General features: G+C 43.4%; 1 protein-coding gene across 5 annotated transcripts in view; it reads left to right on the top strand.

The window, feature by feature from the left end:
• Positions 1 to 24029, top strand: part of DAAM2 (dishevelled associated activator of morphogenesis 2) — a 120898-nt gene extending 96869 nt beyond the window's left edge. For 4 of the 5 annotated variants that reach the window (XM_059828543.1, XM_009817333.2, XM_009817332.2 and 1 more), the window contains 9 exons: positions 405 to 489; positions 2097 to 2203; positions 2918 to 3006; positions 3776 to 3944; positions 5731 to 5838; positions 7235 to 7295; positions 12501 to 12632; positions 20845 to 21015; positions 22992 to 24029. In XM_059828543.1, the coding sequence (XP_059684526.1) occupies positions 405 to 489; positions 2097 to 2203; positions 2918 to 3006; positions 3776 to 3944; positions 5731 to 5838; positions 7235 to 7295; positions 12501 to 12632; positions 20845 to 21015; positions 22992 to 23207 (1138 nt within the window). In that variant the 3' untranslated portion in view covers positions 23208 to 24029. The remainder of the gene's footprint in view (positions 1 to 404; positions 490 to 2096; positions 2204 to 2917; positions 3007 to 3775; positions 3945 to 5730; positions 5839 to 7234; positions 7296 to 12500; positions 12633 to 20844; positions 21016 to 22991) is intronic. The other variant, XM_009817334.2, reaches the window with a different exon arrangement.
• The last annotated feature ends 532 nt before the right edge of the window (positions 24030 to 24561 follow it).

The raw sequence follows: 24561 nt of genomic DNA, 5'->3' as shown, positions 1-24561 counted from the left end.
GGAGATCCTTTAATATTCACAAGCTGGGGTGTTACATGGGCTCACAATCACTTACAAGTCACATGGATTTGAGGGGTTTTATAGCAAAAGAACTTGATGAGGGAGGTATCTGATATGGGGAAAGTTGGAAGCACTTTTGATCTATGAAGACCTGATTGTTCTTAATCACCATCTGATTTTTGATGTGTGTTTTGATTAGCTGAAGAGGATAAAAATATATGATCTAGAAAATCTCTGCCTTTGGAACTGATTCATTCATCTTACTGAATAGAATAGCAGCTTCATAGCAGAGCTTCCCATGGTTCTTCTGTGCCTTTTTAGTGCAGATTTTCAGGCTTCCTACTTTCTGAATTGTCAGTCACTTAAGCTTTGCACTAATGGTACAATGTTGATACTGTTGAAAGGCTGAAGCTGTCTAATGAAGAAATCAGACAAGCAATCTTGAAGATGGATGAACAAGAAGACCTGGCGAAAGATATGCTTGAGCAGGTGAGAAAGATTACAGTCAGATATATTTTAACTCCTTCACTGCCTTTTTTTTACCTAAAGTAAGCGGATATATATATTGGCTCTGCTGGTATGTCTACAGACCTGAACTTGGCCCTATCATGTCAGTGGAGCTGCGCATGGGGGCATGAGAAAAAGTATTTTTCCCAATGTTGTCAGATATACCTCCCTCATGTAACTCTTTGTATCAGGTTGATTTCATAATAGTTTTTTCTTCTTGATGCAAAATATGCATGATTACAGTTGGTATGAGGTTTCCTTTCATGTCCTCTCTTTTCACTTGTGACTTTCTCGTAATTTTTCCCAACTCTTTTTTAGACTGCTGATGAATTTATTGTTCTTCTTCTTCTTTTCTTTTTTCTTTTCTTTTTCTTAATCTCCCTTCTCTGTCTGAAGATTATTTTTTTTTGCGGGATGGGGGGAAGAAATGCCATGAACCAGGCCATGTAGGTCAGTGGTTAGAGCGGGGACTAGAAGGGATCTCACATTCTAACTAGAATGGTTAGAAAGGGAGTCAGGGACTGCTGTCCTCTGCAGTTGTTTCACTGAGTAGCTTGTGGGGAAAAAACCCCACAATTAAACTACCATTGCCCAATTTCCCCCATTTATAGAGGGTGGAAGATGATGCTTCGACCAAAGATGCATGTGATAAAGTTCCTTAAGAGTGCGCAAAATGTTATCATTCTGAACTGCCTGACAAATGTGATTCCTTCTTTGTGTGCAGTCACAGTATTTAATCATGTACAAAAAGCTTTTCCATTTTGGAAATTTATAGCCTACTGGTCAGGTTATCTGAATGCTCACAGCTGCTCTAGAAGTCACTGCAAGCTTCTGATGCTCTACACCTTTGAATATCACATTTTTGGGGAGTGGAACAAAATATTAAAATCTGGTAAAAAGCAAAGTACTTGATATGCCTTGTGAGTGGTTTTTGTGGGTGTGCACTGAGGCTGTGTGCTTGGTCTTATTTATAATCATACTATAGCACTACTACCACCAGATATGTCAAAAATCTGTCAAATTACGAGCTTTTAAGGTCAGCATATGAATAGCAGCCAGTGTCAGACACATATCCAGTCACTTGGTTATTGTTTATTGTTTCACCAGAATAGGGCAGACCCAAGAGAGAGATAGATGAGGCTTTGTGTGCACCCTAGGATAGGCACGACGGGTACTTCACACTGAGTGGGACACATCCTGCTCTTGTTTGCACCAATCTAAACTCGAAGTAATGCTGTAGGAATCAAAGTTCCCTCTGTACTTCCCCTTGGGTAACTTGCAGTAGCACTTGGCCTTTAGGATTTAGAAATGGGAAATTCCCCATAGAATTAAAAATTAATGTAATGGGGTCAGTGAGGGATAAAGACGGAACAGCAAGCAAAGGTTTATAAAAGGTCAGTTTTGTAGCCACAGCTGCACTTTTTTGAAGTTACGGTCACATATCTGAGTCAATGTAATTTTTCCCCATGGTAGCAAAGAAATCTGAGGCCCCTCTCTCTCTCAATCAGGGTTTGTTTGTGCCTCTCTGTCCCTCTCTCCTTCTCCCTGGATCTCTCATCTTGGTGTTTGGTTTGTGTCTGCCACTCTAGCTGCTGAAGTTTGTTCCTGAAAAGAGCGATACCGACCTGTTGGAGGAGCATAAACATGAAATTGAGCGCATGGCCCGAGCGGATCGTTTCCTCTTTGAAATGAGCAGGTCTGTTTGATACATTATGGGAAAGTGCACCGAGGGCTTCTTGGAAGCAGCTGTAATTGTTATTGAAAATGGATCATCTGGCACTGAGGGGGAATGTGCAAGAGATTGTGCATTATGCCCTGCATTTGCCAGAAGCCCACAAATGTTACAAATGTTTCCGTTCATTACACGAACTTTTTATTGACGATAAGCACTCTCCATGCTGTCATTTAAGGACCAGTCCCCTGATGACAAGCAGAAATCTGCCTCCTCTGACTAAACTTGTTCACACAAAAAGGAATTCAGATCCAACTATCAGACGTAGTGTTGTCAGGGGTCAGGATTTCATATAGATCCCTTTTTCCATTCAGCTATCCCATCTCATCATCATCTGACCTTCTTTCTTGTTCCATCTTTGCCACACCCCCAATCAGGATTAAGATCTTGTTCTGCTAATTGAGATGCAGCTGGCATCTCCCATGCCACTCGTATTTTGAGAGTAATGGGAATTATTCCTGCTCCTTTTCAGCTGTGATCAAAACATGCCTTGAGGTCCTTCATTTTCATAACAAGGTTGGTTATGTAGTGTTAGATGTTTGAACTATGTCCATAATCCCATGCATAGGCCTTGTGGGACTCAACATCCAACCATTAGATTATGTAGGGACCATACTGGCCCTGGGCTTCAAAATACAGTTCCAGTTCAGTGTTGGCTTTCCTCTACCCTTCATGCAGGATTGACCACTATCAGCAGCGGCTGCAAGCATTATTCTTTAAGAAGAAGTTTCCAGAGAGGCTGGCAGAAGCAAAGCCAAAAGTGGAAGGTATGGTTAAAGCTTTTGCTAAGAGTTGGGTAAAGGGGCTGGGAAGGTCAAGAGAGGCTTGTCTTCAAAGGAGATGCTGTTACATGCGTGCTATGGTTGTAGAGCCAGTGAGTCCAAGGGGTGTCATGTGCTAAGAAATTAATTCTGTCTGACACTCTTCTTGCACCTGTCGACTTAATAAAGTCAGTATCGTGATTGTTAAACTGTGAATATGACCTGACAGATGCAACAGTGTGCTACCAGGCTGTGCTGAGCTGCCAAAAGCTTGCATGGCCTTTCTGTGCAGGTCAGCCTTCCCTTCTCACCCCCAAGTCCTTGCACCTCCCCTCTCCATGGGGCAGTTAGAATAAATGCCTCAGGATGGTGGTATTCTGGGAATGTGTAACTTACAAGGAGGGGGGGTATATGGCTTCTGTGCCACATACATAGTTATCACAGAGAAGAGGTGAGTGTATTCTACTCTGCATTTTCAGATGAGCTTAAGTCCTCCCCCTGTTGTCGCTATGTTTTTAGAGTGTGAGGTCTAGGAGAACAGCCTTGCTCCTGGGTTCAGAGGAGAATCCTGCAGGCTAGATGTAGTGCATCTTCCTTCCAGTTGTCCTGGTTCTGGGCATGTGGGTGTGGGAAAGACAGTACACACACAGACTGTGTTGCAGCATTTGCTGGGCAGTAGTCAGATAGGCATTTTAGGGTACTTCAAATCATGGGCCCAAGCATGTTAAAAACAGCCACTGTGCAATAACCTGTTCATTTTTTTTCTCTGTTCAAGCTATTCTTCTGGCATCCAAAGAACTCATCCGAAGCAAGCGTTTGAGGCAACTCCTGGAGGTAGTTCTGGCCTTTGGGAATTATATGAACAAGGGCCAAAGGGGCAGTGCATATGGCTTCAAAGTCTCCAGCCTGAACAAAATTGCAGACACAAAATCCAGCATAGACAGGTAGGCTAGAAGGCTGTAAATGAGTTAGCTACTGCGCTGCTGCCTCTTTTATCATAGTAATGAAAGTATTTTTTGTTTGTTTTTAGCTCTGTAGACCATTTAAAATAATGTCTTATTTGGCATTTAAGTAGTGCTTTTCACTCTAAAAGATCCTGCAGCAGTTAAGACCAGCTATTAACATAGCACTCAAATTCTGCTGTTTCTTTGGATAGTGAACATCTGTTGTTGGATTGTGTTTCTGCCACACTATGCAAAGATGACAAAATGTAGTATTTCACAAATAACTGAAATAAGTTTGGAGGGGAGGAGGATTTCTATGGAATTTGCCCTTTATACCAAAGTTTTACAGCCATGGTTTTGCAAAAAAGAAAACAAAAAACTCTGACCACAGTTTTATGTCTCCTTTGAAACATGGCGTATGTTTCTGATGCAGGACTGTCATAAACTGGCTCTCTACCTACACTAGTAATGGAACCACAAGACATAGCTCAGAGAGACTGAGCATGGTTGTGTCGAAAGCAGTTAAGGAAAATAGCTGGTTTTGGGAAGGTGGAGCTTACTATTTATGGACATGGGCTGCAGGTCTTTATAGTGCTACCCCATGTTTTGCCCCACATCCTCATACTCGTTCTGGAAATTAATCAGTCTGTGACTGGGGAGAGAATACCACTTTTGGGCTCCAGCAGCACTAAGGTTTTCCTTGGAACTCTCCTATATTGGTTCTTACCACCTCACACCTTCCTTGACTTGTGAGACCTGCTGAGACCACAGTTGTGGTGAAATGACTTCAGGCTGTGACAGAATGAATAATGGCATAAGAAGCCATAGGAAATTCATCCCTACCTAATAGAGTTTGAACTAACAGAGTTCTGTTTTGACTACCACGATGTCCTTTCCGTATTCCAAGGCTAACACTTGTGTAGCTAGTGTTGAACATTTTTTTACCTTAATGTAGCTTGGCTTGATTTTCCATATATTAAATGTCCTGTGCAGATTCTGTTCTCTCACCAGTTCCTGGCTCTCAGGCTCTAGTCTGTGTGAAGCAGTGGTCATCTGCTCTCTTGCCTGTCAGTTAACCACATAACACCCACCTCAAGTAGCTGTTATGGCTGGCTGTTCTCTCTACATGCAAAATTCACTGATGCAAAATTCATAATTTACTTCACAAATTTTCTTAAACCTTCTCCTGCATGTTTCGTACGTCTCATTTCTATCCACTCTTACTTGAGGTGCCATTTCTTTTGTAGTAGTGAGCCTGACCACTACTCGTAAGTATAACTGTTTCATTACTATAGGATTTTCCTTTGCAGCTGCTTCAATCTTCAAGAACCTTTTCCTCTTCTTAGTTAACTCTTAGGTTTTTTTCCACATTGCCTCTCAGAACAACTTACTTCTCCCTATGAGTTAATGTCACTTCAGTACTATTGGTTGTTTATTCTCGGAAGTATCTGGGGTCAAATGGTATACAGTGTTACACAATTTTCTTTTCTGTTACACCATCCACACAGATGGATGGAAGCATGCTGGTGCTTCCAGAATAAATCAAAGCACAATATATTGCTTGAGGTTTTAGGAAGGATGGTTCATAAAGGGCTAATTCATTTCAGTCTGTGATACTTTTCTTTCAGTAGCAGAGCTGCTAAACTGCTGATACATTGTTTGTTTTGTTCATTCAAGCATATTTCCTACCTAAATATTTTTCACTGAATTGTCACAATCCTCCCACCATCCTTTTCCTTCTCACCACCATCTTCCTTCTGATTTCTCCCTTCTTTTTTTTTTTTAGGAACATTACACTGTTGCACTACTTAATTATGATCTTTGAAAAGAATTATCCAGATATCCTAGATATTCAGTCTGAGTTGCAGCACCTTCCAGAAGCAGCAAAAGTCAAGTAAGTCCAGTGCTATTGCTTGTTCCTAAAGCTGGAGTTCCCAGTGATTTCTGTTATTGATCATCATTTTTTTCATTGCTATCTTCTAGACTCATGGCCAGCCTTTCAGCTGAAATGCCTTTGCTTACATCCTTGATGTTATTCAGATGTACATCAACAGAGAATTTTAGTCCAAAAACATTTGTAGATAACTAAATTGACAGCTTTACTCAGATATCCCTGTATCTGCTTTATTTCTGAATCAGGCATTGTAACTAGACTGGTTGTTGTTTGTAATTCACTCACCATATTCTATGGTTGTTCACCTAAGTAAGTCGCGTGCTATATTTTCTGGATAGTTGAAGGTTTGTTTCTAAGGCAGAGTCAATTAGGCACAGAGGCTATAGTAAGCCCTTTTCAGGAAGATCATGCAAACTTCTGCACAAATCAGTCTTGCACAGAAATGTGGAAAGCATCGTATTTCCTGCACAAATTTCAATGATATTTTTTTCTTTCCAAAGCACTGCTTAAAAATAACTTTGCATACTATTTGTTCAGCCATGATTTTTGTATAGGAAGCTACTCCAGCTAATTAGAGACAAGTAAAAAATAAATGTAGGTTCACACTTAAAGGCATTTCTTAAGGCTTTAGTGGTGTTTTCAAGATGTAAACTACTATTCACCAAATACTTGGAGGAGATGCCTGCTGACTCACAAATAGGTACTAACTAGTTACCTGGAAATGAAAAGTCATTTTTTCATAGAAGTCTTAGAAAAAAACCCTCCTGTTTGTGTATGATGAGCAGAGATTCAGTACATGACTTGTGTCTAGGGAAGCATGTATTAACATTAACAATAGGGTCATATGCTCAGTTACAAAGTAAGTTTGCAAGGACTACCATATGGTAGAAATGCAGATGGAAAAAACAATGTTTGGACTGTGAGGAAGAGAAAAATCAGATGTAAATGTGCTGCTAATGGAATTTAGTAGTTAAGTGGTTCAAGAATCATGTGTAGAGATAATCTGAGACCACAGTAATGTGTGTGCCAAAGCTTGTGTCCTTGCTTATGTGTCAGTAGATTATTGCAAGCTGGCCACACTTCTTGTGGCAAGTGGCACACACTTCTTGCTGGAGGGTCAGGCTCAGCTCACAGGGCAGATGTTCTGAGGGCAACCCACCTCTTCTTCCCAGGAAAATCCCTATCTTCAGCGTGACCACAGGCGAGCAGGGTCTGCTTCATCTTACATCTCATACAAAAAGCAGCACAGAGCATTTCTAATCATCTGACATGGCTGGTGCCAGAGGCCGGATACCACACTTGATGGGCCAATGGTCTGTTCTGCTGCACAGTTCCTGTATTCCTCTGTAACACTGCTCTTTTTGTTTTATCTGTTCTGTGTCTGTCTCCTGTGCAGCCTGGTAGAGCTGGAGAAGGAAGTCAACAACATAAAGACCGGATTGAAAGCTGTTGAAGCTGTAAGTATCTGAGGGTTTCCAAAGCACCATACTTAAAATATCTCACTCAGAATTAGGGGCACTATATATTTTATGATAAGAGAAAGTGGGCTTTCTTTTTCTGTTCCTTTCCATTCTGTTCTAGGATGTATTAACCAAGAAAAAACAAATAAAAGCTTCTCATGTGGAGCTCCTGATGATGATCTTAGCAGACTTAAGCCTAATGAAAAGCTTGTTTGGTCTCAGCCTGTAAAGTAATAGGACAGTTTGACAAATGGCATGCACTGAAAGAAGAAATAAAATTCTTTCTCTTTCTTACTGAGGGATGGCTGGCTGCTGAGCAAGTGTTTTGCATGGCTCTTGGAGTAGTAGTAAACAGATAGTGCACTGTTATATGCAGCTCTAACCTATCCTAAGCACTCCTTGGAAAGGCAAAGGAAAAGATAGACTAGTTAAAGATGAGGGAGCTGAACTAGCAAGCAAAGCAACAATGGTGTTTTTTCCTGCTATTAATGAAAGCCTTTTAAGCTGGACTTAGGTTACCTGCATTCAATTTGTACTTAGGTAGTGCAGAGCCTTCCATCTCAACGGAGAACAGTACAAACGGTGCATTGATGCAGTTGTGTGTACTGAATTATGAGTTAAAGATGAGGAATGGGCCTAAATGCTCCCTGGAGTCACAACTTTGTGTGTCAGCTGTGGTTCCCCTGCCTGGAAGCCTCCTTTAGTTAACGTGTTGGTTTTGTTCCTGGGGAAAGATTCCAGCCTTCCTGAGGCAGGAGAGCACAAGGCGGGACACTGTGTTTGGTGGCAGGAGGTAGGAACTCTCATATTTGCATCTTGCTTATGCCATTGACATATGTGTGTGGCTTTAAACAACTCCATGAGTTTGCCTCCTCTGTGAAATGACAGCTATAAATACCTACCTCTCACAAGGGCTGACATGAGGAACATCAAGTTAGTGTTTGCACAGCAGTTGCATAAGTAAAGATTAAAAGCTAACGTCACTCTATTGTCTCTGTCCCTTAATATGTCCCATCATCTGCACAGATAAACATATTCTGTCCCTAAGACCATAATTTTCTTTTCCTGCAAATATAGGAACAAAATTCTTCGTTCTGGTGCTGGCATCGCTTGACTGTTGGATATACTAAGGCAAGGGTAGTGCTGAGAGACAAGGCAGAGGTCTTTGGAACTCAGGAAGGTCCCTGCCATGTTTAGCTGTAGTTTGCCCTTTCAAACAGGGTTTTATTAGCCACGCTTTTCAGTGTCCTTCTGTCTTCTCCCCGAGGAGAAGGACTTGGGGGCGTTGGTTGACGAGAAGCTCAACATGAGCTTGCAGCGCTCACTTGCAGCCCAGAAAGCCAACTGTATCCTGGGCCTCATCAAAAGGAGCGTGACCAGCAGGTCAAGGGAGGTGATTCTCCCCCTCTACTCCGCTCTCGTGGGACCCCATCTGGAGCACTGCGTTCAGCTCTGGGCCCCCCAACATAAGAAGGACATGGACCTGTTGGAGCAGTCCAGAGAAGGGCCATGAAGATGATCAGAGGGCTGGAGAACCTCTCCTGTGAAGACAGGCTGAGAGAGTTGGGGTTGTTCAGCCTGGAGAAGAGTAGGCTCCGGGAGCCTTCCAGTACCTGAAGGGGGCCTACAAGAAAGCTGGAGAGGGACTTTTTACAAGGGCCTGTATGATAGGACAAGGGGTAATGGCTTTAAACTGAAAGAGGGTAGATTTAGATTAGATATTAGGAAGAAATTCTTCACCATGAGGGTGGTGAGGCACTGGAACAGGTTGCGCAGAGAAGTTGTGGATGCCCCAACCCTGGAAGTGTTGAAGGCCAGGTTGGATGGGGCTTTGAGCAACCTGGTCTAGTAGAAGGTGTCTGTGCCCATGGCAGGGGGGTTGGAACTAGATGATCTTTAAGGTCCCTTCCAACCCAAACCATTCTATGATTCTATGATTCAGGATGTTTCACCTGTCTTTTTCAATTCCTGACAGTTTAATGCTAGTGGAGCATTCCAGGTGGGGAGTATTCTGCACTGGGACTGCTGGCAAAGGGACCGGTTGTTGGGAATCACATTGTGTGGTTTCTGTGCAATGATTACCTATCTACAAGGAACTAACACAGACGCTCCGGTCCTTGCCATCCACTATGAGACAGTGATTACTTTGTTTTCCTTTCACCTGGCCTGATTTTGGTTTGACTCTGGGGGTAGAGGAAGGGATCTTTGTCCTGTCAGCAAGCCCCAGGCTGTCTGGCTATCTCCAACATGTTCATTATGTAATTAGCCAGTGATCCTCCTGTGAAAAAACAAACTTTCCAAGCCTTATTTCTGGATTGTTGGGTAAGGGAGAATGCAGCAATAGGAAGACAATACTGCTGCAAACATGGAGTGCAGTGTTGGGGATTTAAAAGCACCTGTAAAGGGAAGGCTGACATGGAGTTCATGACATGAAGAGAGGCCCAGTTTTGCTTGGGATAGGCAATTCCCCCCATTGAAATGTGAGTACCTACTTCTGTTTTGCTTTCTGTGATCAAATTATTTGTCCTTTTGCCGTTACAGACAATTTTTCTTCTCTTTCCCATACATGGGTTCTATGGGCAACGTCTCCATCCCATTCAGTCACCATCTTCCCTCCTCAGCCTTTTTCCTGCCATAGTATTTTTCATCTGGGGCTGCCAGCACCTCCCAGTTTGCTTGCTCAATTCGTGGTTTTCTGGCATGTAAAAAGCAGCACTATAGCAACAATAGAAGATCACTGTCAGGTGGAAGGGGGAGGAGGGGAAGGTGTGATTCTTGATTCCATTCCAGTGTGTTCTCACCACAGCCTTGGCTCCAGTGACTGAGAAGTTTCTTCAAGGCCCCTTAAGAATAGAAAGTTAAAAATAGTTTCACAGTCAGATGTTCTTAAAGGTATTACTAACCCTTTGCCTTCCTGGACTTACAGCTTCTTTGTAAAAATAAGACATATTCCTTCGTGAAGACATTCATGCAGCTGTTGCCTTTGTGTAGTATGCTCCCAGAAGGACAGCTAAGTAGTTCCTGGTCCTCTCCAAATCAGGAATTGAATTCTGTCAGCAGAGCCCTTCTCTCACACAGCAAGGAGATCGCAACCACTGCTTGAGAAATCACTGCCATGGCCGAATCATTTCATCTCTCTAGAGAACCAGCAGCCCAGCCCACCAGGGGCAGTGCTAGCTTCTGCTATTGTGCTGTTATGACTGGTATAGACCATTTCTAGAAGATACTGAGGAGTTTCTTACTCTCTGGCATCACTCGCAGTCTGATTACATAGTCTTGCTGGTTACTCATGTGATTTTTTTTTTTTTTATTTTGGAAGAATTATTCTGCAGGGAAGGACTGAATTTGAAATTGAGGGGCAGACCACCTAATCTTAATTTTACTTTGAAAAACATTGGTCTCCAGTAACAGTCCCAAATGCCATAGCTTTCAACAGTGAGTAAGATGACAGAACTGTTATACTCATCTGCTTGGGGAGGTGGGGGAGGAGGGATTAGAACAACTTTCAGCTAAAATTAGCTTAAAAATTAGAATGGGAAAGAGTGGCTGAAAAAAATATGCGTAATTCTAAGAAGCATGTGAAGTGACATTTCCTGTGCTTGTAAGGTCCAATTCAAAGTGATAGTAACATAGAGACAATTCACTGCAAAGTGATGTAACTGAGTAGTGCTCCTGGGACTATACTTTGTGATATGTTAGGAAAACCAGTGGAGAAGAGGATGTAATATAAAGAAGGGGAAGTAGCATTTCTTTAGTGTGGACTTTTCTCCAGCCACCTGCTCATTGCTTTTGCTGCCCCTTTTCTGCCTTGTGGTCTTTCCTTGTAGTGGTTACCTTTTCTTTCCAACTCACATCAGACCAGAAGATATATCACATCTGATTTTAGATTGTTGATGGCCAAAGTAATTCTTTGCATTCAGCAGCACTGTGGAGCAAATCCCAAGGAGTTTCTCAGTATTGATGCTTATAAATCTACCCATTTGGCTCTGTGAACCAGTATTTTGGTGACCAGTAACAGAGAGCACCAAACATGCATGTAGCTGGAGTTACAGCCAGCACAAAAATGCTTTTTTTCTAAAGGGAACAGAGGGTCAGATTGTAACTTGACCTGCTGTTTCATGCTGCTTTCCCTACAGAGAAAGTAAGGCTTTATCATTCCCACTGATTATTCAGCTGAGAATAAAGATGAGGAGGCCCAGATTACGATTTTGTTGTTCCCATGAGACTATCATCAGCACACAAGCCAAGCACAGACGTGGGAGACTGCCAGTCTTACTATAACTTAGTCATTTTGAGGAGCTCTGTAGCTCTTTCCGTGCCACAAGCATGGTGAATAGAGTAAGGAAAGAGATATCATGGATAATCTTGGCTTAAAACTAAAAAACTTAAGCCCGAAAGAAAAAATCTTACAATTTTTTTTTTTCCTTTCTGTAGGTAGCGGACAAATAGAGCTTAGTTTCCTCTGGTTTTGTGTCTTTCCCCCCCCCCCCCCCATAAATATTCTTATTGCAATAGCCCCAGTTTATAACTCTGTGACTTTTATGACATCCAAGCTAATGCTTATTGGTTAGCAGGGTGCTAGCAAATGTTGCACCTGACATCTTTCTGCTTGTTCTTCAGGGGAAGAACCAATTTTGATGTCTTTTTGCAGCCCACCTAGTGCTTTTCAGAGAACTAAAGGGGAGATCCAGACCTAGGAACTATATAGATTATTCACACATGTACACATTCCCCCAAGTGTACAGCCTTTTGAGTCACCATGGGAAGAGAAGATGGAGGGAAACGCACTATTAAAAGTTTCAAATTCACTTGCTATACAATCCGAGTTTTCTATTATTTGTCATTTTGCATAGGAAAAAAAATGCAGCATTTCATGTACTTGATGCTTAAATTTATAAAGTTGCCTTAGAAATTCAACATGTTGATGGCTTTCTTGGGAGTGGTTGTTGATTGAGGATAAAGGGAACTGTAACTAAGACCTTCCTTCATCCCACCTTAACCTTCCCTCTCATGCTGAAAAGGCAAGACCTTTGACTTAGTGAGAAAGTGGTTTCTGAGTTACAGCTCTGGATGAATACGTGAGGAGTGGGAGCAGAGCATGCTCTGCACTGAGTGAAATAGATGGGCTTCCCTGCTCCCTTCCTTGTCAGTGAGGAATCTTTGATGCTTGCCTGTCTGTATCTCTTACTTCTTCTCTTTCAGGAACTGGATTATCAGAAGAGACGTATGCGGGAATCAGGGGACAGGTTCGTTCCTGTCATGAGCGATTTCATCACTGTGGCCAGTTTCAGCTTCTCGGAGTTAGAAGACCTTCTCAATGAGGCTAGAGACAAGGTAAGAGTGTCTTTTGAAGTATTTGGGGTTTCACTGGCTCAGTCAAAAGCCTGAATCAAAATGAAAGCAGCAATTTCAGATGCTGGGACTATAGTGAAAACTATAATAAATACTGAAAGTAGTTTAGGCTGAAGTTTCTTACTTTTTCTAATCCAGTCTATAGCCATTTATAGTATATTTTAGGATTAAAAGAAGGTTCAATGCTCTTGCCCACTTCTTGCTAATCTTCCTTAACATTATCCATGTGTGGCATAGAATTGCGATGGCAATGCCTGTACCAGAATACCACACCGTGCTGTGATGTTGAAGGTACTGTCTTTCAAGCAATCTCTCAAAAAGAGGTCCTTTGGCGATCAGTGATAGTGACCTCATATCTTTTACCTTCTTCTTCTGACTTCATCCCACTCTGCTCATTCAGCTGGGGACATTTGTGCTTCATTTCTTTCCTTTGAAAATGTACCTCTTGGTAGTTTGGTAACCCTGAATACTTGATCTTTTCCACTTATGCTTCTCTGTTACGGCTTGTATTTCATTGCAAGGGTAGAAATCTCAAACATGTGTGGTTTGTCCAACATTCTTGGATCCTTCTTACACAGCCAGCACCATGTGTGTGTTACTCTTCAGGTGCTGCTGTGATCATTTTGTCCTTTCACTGTCTGCATCTCCATTACCAGATTTGTACAACTAAGGAGGTGCTTGTTCTTTGCTGATGATTGGAATCTGGCACTAATCCCTCTGTCTCTTAGCTGAATGAGGAAGAATTTATATGAAAAGATCATAAGCATATGAAAATGTTTAGAGAAGAGCAAGTTCTAAAGTAAACGATATGTAATGGCAAATCTGCCCTTGTTGGCTGGCATGTTTAAAGTGCTTGGCTTTATGAAGCAAATGCGTTATTTCTTTTGGATTGAATTGTTTCCATCACTGCTGTCAGTCCTTTTAGCTTTAAGGGACCTATTGCATTATTAATGAAACCTGTGCCATTGGATTGGTAGGCCTTAGATTTTGAAGGATAAACAAATACACTCTGAGGATCTGAACAGTAAGACTCCTCTCTCATCTAGTCGCTCCACAGTAATGTCATTCTGTAATTCAAAATTACAGAAGATAATGTTGGTAATACTGACTGGCAGCTGCAAACACGAGAAGCTACTGGCTGTCAGCTACAGCTAGCTGCTCTGGCAAATGCCAGTGGGGCAGTAGATATTACAGCACTCTGAAGGCAAAGCTGAGCAGTCTAACACTTCTTAATGTTGTAAAGAAATTTTGTGGAGAGTAATGTGCCTTATTTTTTCATTGTTGTCATGTTGCTTGAGAAGATTCAAGCTGCTTCCAACATAGTCATGTTCACACCATACTGGCTTCATAATCACAAAAACAGTATTTTACATTCCGTGCCTCCACTAAATTTACTGAGAAAAGCTCAATTTTCTATGGTTTGTGGGCTTCTGTAAATTTTTCAACTTCGTTATAGTTAGGTGCACATTTCTGGAAGCAAATTCTCTCTGTCCTTGGCTTAGACTACCCGCTTTTGGTTTGATGTTATAGATGGTGGTGGACCTTTCTTTTGGCACAAAAGCCCAATGCAGATTCTTCACAAGGTCAGTCAGGGGTTAAAAACCAGGAAGTGGTACATCTCCAGCATAGCAATGCAACTTTTCTTGATCAGGCACTTGCAGGAAAAATGCTGGTTCTTTTGCTTTAAGAATAACCAGGGAATCTCCCTACAGACGGACCAATATGTCTGGAAGTTGTTGCATGGTTTTTTTAGACATACCCAACACAAAACACTCGACATAAAGAGATGTTTTATTTTAATGACTATAACATGCTTAGGAAACATTTCTCTACCTTCTCCTCACACACCCTCACTATGTTTGAACACACACCATTCCAAATTCTGCTCAACCTATGGCTTTGGTTCTTCCACTGGCAAAAAGCTGGTTTTGGAGTCCTAAAAGGGAACTGTCTGTCCTTACCAATGCTGAGCTATTTCTCATGTTTGCCTCAGATTATTTTTCCCCTCTCTTCTTCCTCTTTTTTCTTAAAAAAGAAAAAAAAAGAAAAAAAAAGGAAAAAGAAAGCTGGAAATTTTCAACAAACCAGATGTGCTTTGTAAAGCCTATAACATCTTCCAACCCCAGTGGGCTCTCTGTGTTTGTTGAATCACAAGCTTTTTTCTTACCATGGAAACCTACTATAACTAGCCAATTAAAGGAAGAGAGGGACCAAGACATCTGATTTTCCTGTTCTTTTTTGATTTCTCAAAGCAAAGCAAATCAAATTAAAAAAAAGGTAGCAGGAGAGGGAGGACTTTTAAAAATATCCTAATGAGCCCAGGAAGAATTGGTCTGGTTCACAGATTTCTTAATAATAATGAAGCCCTAGTTTTAACAGCTGGAGTTGGATATCCTTCTAAATATAGATGTGGCTAATTGATTGCCATGAGTTAATCAGAGCCATGTTTCCTCAGCTGGGAATTAAAACAATACAAATTATCTTTTCAAACCTGGGAAGTTTTTTATTTTTCTTAAATGTCTTTAGTATTATCAAAAGTCATTTCTTTATTCCTTTGAGTTATGGAAACAATCCATTACCAAGGTGTGGTGCTGACCTCTGTAGAGGATATTTTTCACAATCTCATGCAGTAATTTTTTTGGCCTTTTTGCTTAAACAGGACCATTTACAGTTAGTGGCCATGGGGAGGAAGTGATATTTTAAATTTAAAGGGCCAGGTTGTCAGATGCAGGCATCCATGTTTGCAGAGGAAGCCTTGTAACTGTACTTATCTTCATGCAGTAAACAGATGGCTTGGTTAAGAACTGATTGAAAACTTAGATCAACTCTTTAAACAGGCTCCCTAGCACAGCTGGTTCTTGTTCTTTTTGTGTTTTTCTCACTTTCAATACCACTTTATAAGGGAATATATAGATTAGATCAAGGGATAATGTTTTCTGCCATTTTCTATAAACTGGAAGGTGGGGGCAGGAGAAAGTAAAATTCTGCCCTGGAATCCTTCAACAGTTTTTACGTGTTTGAACAGATGAAAATATGGCTTTTTTACATCAGAAAGAACAGAATGGGGTTGAATTTTGTTTGTGAAAATTTTTCCCTGTGTTTCCTGTGGGGAAGCAATGAAAATGCTCAGGCAGAGGCACAGTGACCTCCCATTGTATGAATTTTATTTTCCTACTTGAAAAAGGTGACGTTTGCCCTGTACGAAGCTTTACAACATACATAAATGAACTTAGCTTGCTAGACCGCTTCATAACTGTTCTACTTAGTGATTGGTTTCTAACAAACAAACCTGTTTTTAAAATGTTTTGGATCTTCCTAGAAGAACAAAGTCTGCTTAGTCAGCTATTGCCATTCCTGTGATGAATATCAAACTTAAGCCTCTCTATAGAGGCACAATGGAGGCCACTGCCTGGGCAAGGCTGATGAGGCAGGTAGGAAAAGTGTCCATCCCCAGTCTTTCTCATGACAGCTCCTCTCAAGCAGGGTGTTTATCATCATGGAGAAAGGAGTTCAGACTCTGCACATGCATTTAATAAGCTTAGCGCATATAGTAACTGTTTTGAAGAACAGCAAGGCCGTGAAAGCCAAAATCCATTTAAGAAAGTAGTCATTAATGGCAAAATGCTATGAAGCACACAGAAATACTGTAGTCCAAGTGCCAGTTACAGGCTGTGCACTTCAGTCATTCATTTTCAGGGACTGGTATCTTCTGTCAGCCACTGGGGCTAATGAATAAGGAACAGATCAGGATGGCGACTGAAGAAGTCAAGATGAGGTGTGTTACAAAGGGCATGAGCAGGCACCACAGTCTGTTGTCAGAAACAGTCATTTGATAAATAAATTACATAGCTGTTGTACAGTAACTTAGAATTGCAGATGCTTCAGGGCAGCTTGGCATCTAACATACCAGAAATGTTTAGAGCACCCGTATCTTGGTTTTGGGGCTGCTAGAGTCACTGTTGAACTCCTGGGAGAATCCTTTAAGAGCATTTAGGTGCAAGGAGAGCTGGGCCCAGCCCTGTCTGAAACTGGCCGGGCTCTTTCCAGATTGACTGATCTGAATCTGTCCCATAAAGAGACCAGACATTAATTTGAACTGCCTCAGTACAGGATTGGAGTCTTTGTAACGGCAAACTCAAGATTACTTCTCTGGGGAAGACAGTTCATGTTGCATGGCTACATGGTATAAGTCATTCGTGCATTGGCTCCTCCCACAATAGCAGACAGCGCAAACAGCAGGAAATTTTTATCATCATGGCTGTTTTTCCTCCTCCTCATAGAGCTCCATTCCTGCCATTTCCAGAGCTCTTCTGCCACTGTTTAACATTTCACTGGCAAGCACAGCAGAGAGTGTGTGTGCTGCTGTCCCGCTTTCCCTCTCCTTGCTAAAATGGCTTTTTAAAATAAACAACTGTCTAAACGATTTGCTTTGGCAAAAAGATGAATTCAGTGGAAAGTTTGGCAGAGGAAGCAGAGCTGGCACTGAGCTCGTGGACCTGTTATATCATGGAGCTTGGGGGCCCTTATGGTGTGGAAATGAATTTTTGAATGAAAAAAAGAGATACCATCCTGTATTACAGTGGAAAACCTGCTGAAACACAGTTTTCCATCTTGCTTTTGCCCATGTCATCTGTCCCCAAATGACTTCAGGAATAAGCAAGTTTCAGCCCTTGTTCCGCGATATTACAGCACGTCACAAAATTCTGGGAAGCATTCAGCGTGCAGGAGGACTTAGTTACAGATTTCACAATTGTGCACGAGAGCTGGTACTGTTTGGCAGGGAATCTGCCCATGGAGCAGTCGAGTGATTTGTACAGGGTGACACAGATCCTGTGGCGGAGAGCAGAAGAGAGGGCTGGGGTCCAGAGCACCTCGGTCTATGCCATACCACCTCTTACACCCTGAGCAAGGCAGGCAGTGTGATTTTAGCCACTGTGGGCATGTAGGAGCCTGAGCTTCATACCAGGGTTGGGGAGGCTGCCTCCAGCAGCTTGCTGCCCCTTGTCCCAGCACCGGTGCTTTGAAAAAGCACATGTGATCACAGAACCAGAGCTATGGGGAAATAGAAGTAGTAATAAAAACAGAAGGGTCTGTTGCAGTTTAAACAGTGAAAAGACAGCATGGCGCTCTTTACAATAGTGCACTGAACTGATGTCGTGCCCTACAGTTGTGAACAATTGATTTTTTGCCATTTCCTATATCAGATTAGTGGGGCAACACTTTCTGTTCTGTAATGAATGGAGAAAGGAAGGCTCAGAGAGGGAGCATGAGTTCCCAAGCCACATCATGGGCAGAGTTGGCAGCGGAGCCTGGATCTCCTGACTTCCCTTCGTCTGCTCAGTCAGCTTTTTTCCAGAGGGGGTAGAGAAAGAAGGAAAATATTTACTTCAGTGAACTGCAGATTTCTCTTTTGTAGTTATTTTCGTACATCTAACTCACAGATTTTTGCTTTTCATCTTTCACTGCTTTACAGTAAGTGATTGTGACATGCTAAGCTGTGTTACAGGGCACCAAAGACGGGCCGTTCTCAGGATTTGTCCTCCTCACTGCTTCTTAGAGACCACAACACCTTATACTCATGAGTGTCTCTGGAAGGCTCCCAGGCTGTTGGGTCTTTCCAGCACAGCAACACTGTTCCTTCTCTGAGTGGCAGTGGGGAGGCAGTGGCAAAAGCTCCTCTGCCAGTGTGACAAGAACTAGCTGGTGCTGGTAGTTCGATGATAGGCCATGTACAGAACATTTGCAGACAACACCACCCTCTAATGGAGAATTCCATGTATGTAGGATCCAAGAGCCCCAGGCAAGGACCCCTCCTTTTCAACCCCCAGCCTACCTAAAAGACTAGGAAACCCCTACGGGCATTCATGGGCTCAAACCAGCTCTGCCCTGTGTACACCCTCGCTCACCTTTGCTGTGCAAAGGAGGAATGCAGGGGGCAGAGGCGGTGCATCAATAGATAAAATAGCCATCTCCTCTGGGCTGCCCCTGGACTTCAGGCTTCACAGGAGGTGGACAAGCCTTCCTTCTAGCTGGCAGCTCTAGTCACTGCTCTTAATTTTTGCCTTATTTTCAATTTTCACAGGAGTTAATCGCAAGTTAAGTGGGAGGAGATTCCAGGTAGCACATCTCCTGTAAGCAATGAGCTTTAGGCGCTCTATGTGTTCAAGCAGCAGTGACAATGCCTGTGCTGAAGTCTTTCTCTGGCAGTCCCACTCCCCTGGCTGATTGGCATGCTGGAGCAGGCAAGCCAAGAAAATATAGCACATGGAGATGCATCATCTCCCTCTGCGGTATTGACAGCCTGTATTCTCTCTGCTGAAAAGCTGGTGCTGGTCAGTGTGGGTTACTGTGAGACTGCTGCACTTTCCTAATATTTAAGCAGACTATGCATACATTATATACAGAGAAAATACATATATACAGAGAGGGGTGGGGAGAGGGAGTAGGTGTGCATGCGTGTGTGTATGTGTCTTCAGAGGTTTCAGAGAAAAGGAGTTAAAACAGAGAAGTAATCTGTTGCTGTTTCCATACTCTGAAGTCCCTCTGTAAGTCTACTGTAGTACTTCCTTCAACTCCTGCCATGTTTAGTAGCTCAAAGCAACTTGCGTTTCTTCCAACACTCTTTTTTTTCCAGATACTTTGGGTTTCTTTGTTTGTTTCTGGCTGAGAACACAGCCTTTTTAAAGAAAAAAGAAGCTATTGCTTCAAACTGCTTTGTGGGCCTGGCAGGGAAAGCAGAGGAGGGGAGATGCCGAATATCTCCGGCTGTGCCAGAAGGAAGCTGCTTTCCTTGGAGATTTCTTCCCTCTGCAGTTGACTGGGAGACATTGTTTATGCTTTACCTGGTACAGGGCCAGAGGTGTTTATAAGACCTACTTCCAAACTCATTTTGTCTTTGGGATAGGAGCCTGAACGGTTCTTACTGTCTTTTCCTTTCTGCAAGAGCACCCACCTAAGGAAAGGGAAGCTGGGCTGTGTTAGCGTGAGCTGAATACACGCACAAGAGGGTTTAAGGGCAGTATGTAGCCTGGGAGAGTCTGGGTTTGGTTTGGTAAACGTTGAGGACTGTAAGGATGCTCTGCTTCTCAGTGGTGGTGTGTTAAAGTGCAAGCAGGGAATGCGAGAGGAGCTGTGCATCAGGGCACTAGTGCTGTCAGGAATGTGTTGCTGGTGCTGCCTGTTGTGATAGGGGTTTGTGAGTGAAGATGGTTGGACAATGATACGGCTTTTGGATGTGTACACTTATACAGGACTTAGTGGACATGTGCATACATGCTGTTGACAGACTATACGTGCGTGCATTTGCGTGCATTTTGGTGATTACAGAGGCATGTTTGTGAGTGTGAGAGAGCAAAGAAGAGAGTAAAACTACTGCAGGACTGATGTCCAAGAGCCAGGGTTGCTGTGAATTTACCATATCCTGATCAGGACTGCCCTGTGACTGAAGTCCTGCCAGTTGGCTGCCTCCACATGTGTCCTGCAGCCTCAACATTTGTCTTTTAAAATAAAAGCCACTTGTGATGTATTCACTCTCTTTTAAGTCTGCCCGGGAGCCCTGGCTGCTTTCCTTGCCCCTCTCTCATGCCACGTCTGTCCATGGTCGCCTCTCTCCCAGGCGACACCCTGACTCAGAGGACTCCAGAGTGATGGATGACATGGCAAAAGGCTCCTGAGAGGACAGACTGTAATGTTATTGCAAAAAAGCCCTCTAACTCTAGCCATTTTAAAAGTGGATTTGAGGGCAAGGTGGAACGGGAAAGGATGGGCTAAAACTACTTGTTTGGTAGTTAGGATGGACTAAAACTAGTTGTTTCCCCAGCTAGCTCACTGTCTTCCGTGCCCCCGCTGTTCCCCAGCTGCAGCTGAGAAGTGGCCAGACAGTCATCCTCTGAAATTACTCCATCACCCTCAGGTGCTGAACATGGTTTTTTGTGTATAAGTGGACAGCTAGTACTCTCCAGCACCATTGTCCCGTGTTGCCCAAAGGATATCCAGATCAGATTCTTCAGGGACAGAGGCACCTGCCTTAAGAAGAGGCACCTCTGGTGCCGGGGTGGGGGGTAGTTTCTGCTCTTGCCGCATGAATGCTCAGAGGGTATTGAATTACATCTGTGGTTACTCATAAGCTTTCCTCGCTGTCTTCACCAAACTGCCTGCCTAATTATTACTCTTGTGTTTTCTGCCCCCTTGATAGTATGCCAAGGCACTGAAGCATTTTGGAGAGAGCGAGGGCAAGATGCAGCCAGATGAATTTTTTGGCATCTTCGACACTTTCTTACAGTCATTTGCAGAGGCCAAGCAAGATTTGGAGAATATGAGGAAGAAAAAGGAAGAAGAGGAGCGTAGGGCACGCATGGAAGCCATGGTGAGGACCTGGGCACAGGAAGGTGTTTCCTTCCATCGCCTTTTTATGTCTCGAGAGAGGAAGGTTGAGAGACCCAATGCTCATGTCCTGTAACTGTCACTGTTTTATGTCCTTCTCCCTGCCACCTCTCTTTGGCATCGTTCTCTTCACAAATGATAATGTTTTTCCTGCTGGCTGTCCTGTCCACTCTCAAGGGCATACAGTTTGTCTTCTAAATTACCCTATTTTGGATTCAGATACCAAATCTAGCCCTGCCTATTCTGCCCCAGCACTTTGCAAGATGGTGCTGCCCCTGCCCAGTCCCAGACTATTCTGCTTTTGGGCTGCAGGCTTTGTGCAAAAGCTCTGGGAGTCAGATCTCCCTCGGTCCTGCCAGCTGGTCAGCTTCCACTCAGACTCCATCATTATCTGCTGCGTGCCTGTCGCCTGACAGCGTACGGTGACACAGCAAATGCCCTGGCACCTGCTGCAGTCTGCACTGGCAGTATTTCTCTCTGGCCAGCCTTAATGCCTTGATTACTGGGGCCGTGTCTGGCCCTGATGTGGCGAGAGCTTTTGTGCATCATTGATTTTGCTGCTGGGACACAGACGTGTGTCCCCCCAGGGGTTTGTGTGAACCAGCCTCCCCCTCTAACCTCAGCCTTTCCTGAGGCCTGAGAATGGCTCAGTAGTTCCCTGCCTCATTCCCCCCTGCCAGCACTTCAACCCCAGCTGCCGCCATGGCCCGAGGCCTCGCTGGGGGGAGTTGCTGCTTTAAATGTTTGCTGTGCCAAAAGCACCAGTTTGTGCCTTTCAGAAGAGGAGAGAGGTAAAACGCCAGGATGCCAGCAGCCTTGCTGTTGGACACAGGGATAAAATGCCAGTACTTAGGCTCAAGTTTCCTCTCAGCCAGCCTGGAAAGTGCAGGAGCCTGTTGTTAAAACACTAGGATGGTTTCATACCCTAATACACCATGAGAGAGGTGGCAGTTTGCTTATGGAAAGAGTCTTCCTGCAACATGTGGCTAGCATGCAGAGTAAGTCACCTGCTTCCTGACAGCTACATCCATCCCTTGCCATTTCTACTAATCTTGGAGCTGAGCAGTGGGGAGGGATAACCGAGCTCCACGGAGCTACCCTAGGGAGACGGAGGGCATCACGTTGACAGGTGGACCTATCCAATGATTTGTAAAATCAGCAGTTCTGTTTCATTGCTTTTTGTGTTTATAACCAGTTTCTCTTTCCAGAGTCGAAGCAATGTGCCTTCCTCTTCCCATCAGTGCAACATGCTGCCTCCATCCAAACATGAGCTGTTTGGTGGATAGAGTTTCTGTTGATGTTTTGATATCTCGCACAATTTTCATTCTCCAGTATGTTTAGCTTGTGGCTTTCTGGGATTTTTCCTTTCTTCTTTTTCTCCTTCTGCAGGGCTGCAGCCTTTCTGCCTGTCAATTTAGCTAGCTATGCCCCAACGCAAAGCTGTGACTACAGTAGTGACTGTGGTTTGTATAGACACATCCAAACTAACTTTCAACTCACTAGGTTAGGTACTGTCGGCATAGTAGGTGCTGCTACACTAAGGTCACTGCAAGCCTGGTCCCAGAAGCTGTGTAATTACCTATGCCAGCATCACTTGTAGACTGTCATTTGGCACAGCTACTTTGCTGGCACTATCCTACTGTAAAATTAGTGCAAAACAGCAGCAGCATAGACAGATCCCATGTGTCCTCTTCGCTCCAGGGTGGTAGTGCTTTGTGAGGCAAACATACGATGCTACTCATTCCTCATCTCTCCTGCTCTCTGCTTGCCTGTACAGAAGAAGGGAAGCCCAGCATGGTCACATGTTGCTCTTGGCACAGGTGATGGCCTTGTGGCTAAGTGCCTGATCTCCTTTTTTCGCTAAACTGTACTGATGCATCTTAGCTGCTTTTTGGCAGTGTACCTAGTGATCTGGCATCTCGGTTAGCTAATCCTACAGCTCTGTGTCTTTCTCCACAGCTAAAAGAGCAGAGGGAAAAAGAGAGGCGACAAAAGAAAGCAAAAGCTGGAAGCATCTCTGAAGAGAGTGGGGAGTTTGATGACCTGGTGTCAGCATTAAGGTCGGGTGAAGTCTTTGACAAAGACTTATCCAAGCTTAAGCGTAACCGCAAGCGTTCGGGGAACCAAGGCTTAGAGACAAGCCGGGAGCGGGTGGTGACAAAGCTAAATTATTAATTACAAGAGGAAGAAAAATAATCAACCAAAAGAAGGTGATGGAAAGGTGCAAAACAAGGAAGATGAATGTGTGCAATGGTGCCTGGCTGACAGCTGCCTCAAAGGATTTCTTTGGTCTGTGGCTAGAGACGTTACCTTTCCATGATCAGCTTTCCTCTCATCCCTCTTCTGTGCTAATTTGAACCATTATTAAAGAGCCTCTGTGGAGCCAGCAGGACCTGTGACTGGGCCATGCAGAGCTGACAGATTTGCTTCTAGGAGTTTATTGTGTCATCAAAGGCCTCGTGGTGATGACCGAAAGTACTTGGACTGCCTCACAGCTGGAGAAAGATAAATTTCTGTGTGCCAAAGTCAAAACTAGTCACCATCTCCGTCTTGCTGATGATAAGCAAGACTAATTTCAGAGCAGCTCTGTAAACACCTGTCACTTCTTCAAGATCTAGACTGGCCTTCAGGGGCTTCTCAAGATGTGGTTCTCAAGGTTTCCAATTCCATTTCAGAACTGGATTTTATAAACCATTGATTAGCACCTGAAAAACACCTTTGATCTCATGTTCTGTATAGTATTTTTGTGTGGCCTACACTGTCCAAAGCAAGCGATGTTCAGACGGAAGCATCAGGTTCTGGAACAAATTGAAATTCAAAAATCGTGATCAACATAAAATACTTTGCAAAAGTCTTTTGGATTCTGCTTTTCTAGAAGTGGTTTTCTGGAATTTCTTGATGGTTGAACCTCGAAGGTATGAAATGCATCTTCTAGGAAAGAAGCTCTGGCTTTTCTCTAGAAAACTAAGCCACTGCCAGGTTGGGATTACAAGTAGATGACTGTGGAGCCTGTTGTCATTGCTGGAGGGTGGGAGGGAAACAGCAGAACATTTCTTACCTGTTTGTGCAAGATTTCTTAGTGCAGCCCAATGGAAATCGGGAGCTCCCTAGTATCATCCACAGGTCACAAGTAGCAAAAAGCAAATGGGGTCACTGGCTGCAAGAAAGGAGATTTCTTTTCCACTTGATGCTAGCTGTGATTGCCGTTGGCATGAACTGGTCTTTCTGTCTAACAGGCTGACCTTCACTGCACACACCCCACTCCTATCTAAGGGAATCACGTAACTCAGTAAGTTATGAATGGTGTTGAAGGAGAGCCTTGGAGCCCACAGCCTTTTTCATTTTGAAGGGATCACTTCGGATGAACCAATGGAGGGTTCCATAATGAAAACAGAATTTTTCCAGGAGGATGCAGGATTGTGTAAGCCAAGCAGGCTTTGGAGAAGGGTGAATTCATAAGAAAAAAATAAATTTGTTTTTAAGCTACGTGTATGAAGCACGTGCGAAAAAGCAAAGAACCCTAAGAAGA

The sequence above is a fragment of the Gavia stellata genome, chromosome 2 (genome assembly GCF_030936135.1).
Source record: "Gavia stellata isolate bGavSte3 chromosome 2, bGavSte3.hap2, whole genome shotgun sequence".
Taxonomy (NCBI): Eukaryota; Metazoa; Chordata; class Aves; order Gaviiformes; family Gaviidae; genus Gavia; species Gavia stellata.
This window is presented reverse-complemented; position numbering and strand designations above follow the sequence as displayed.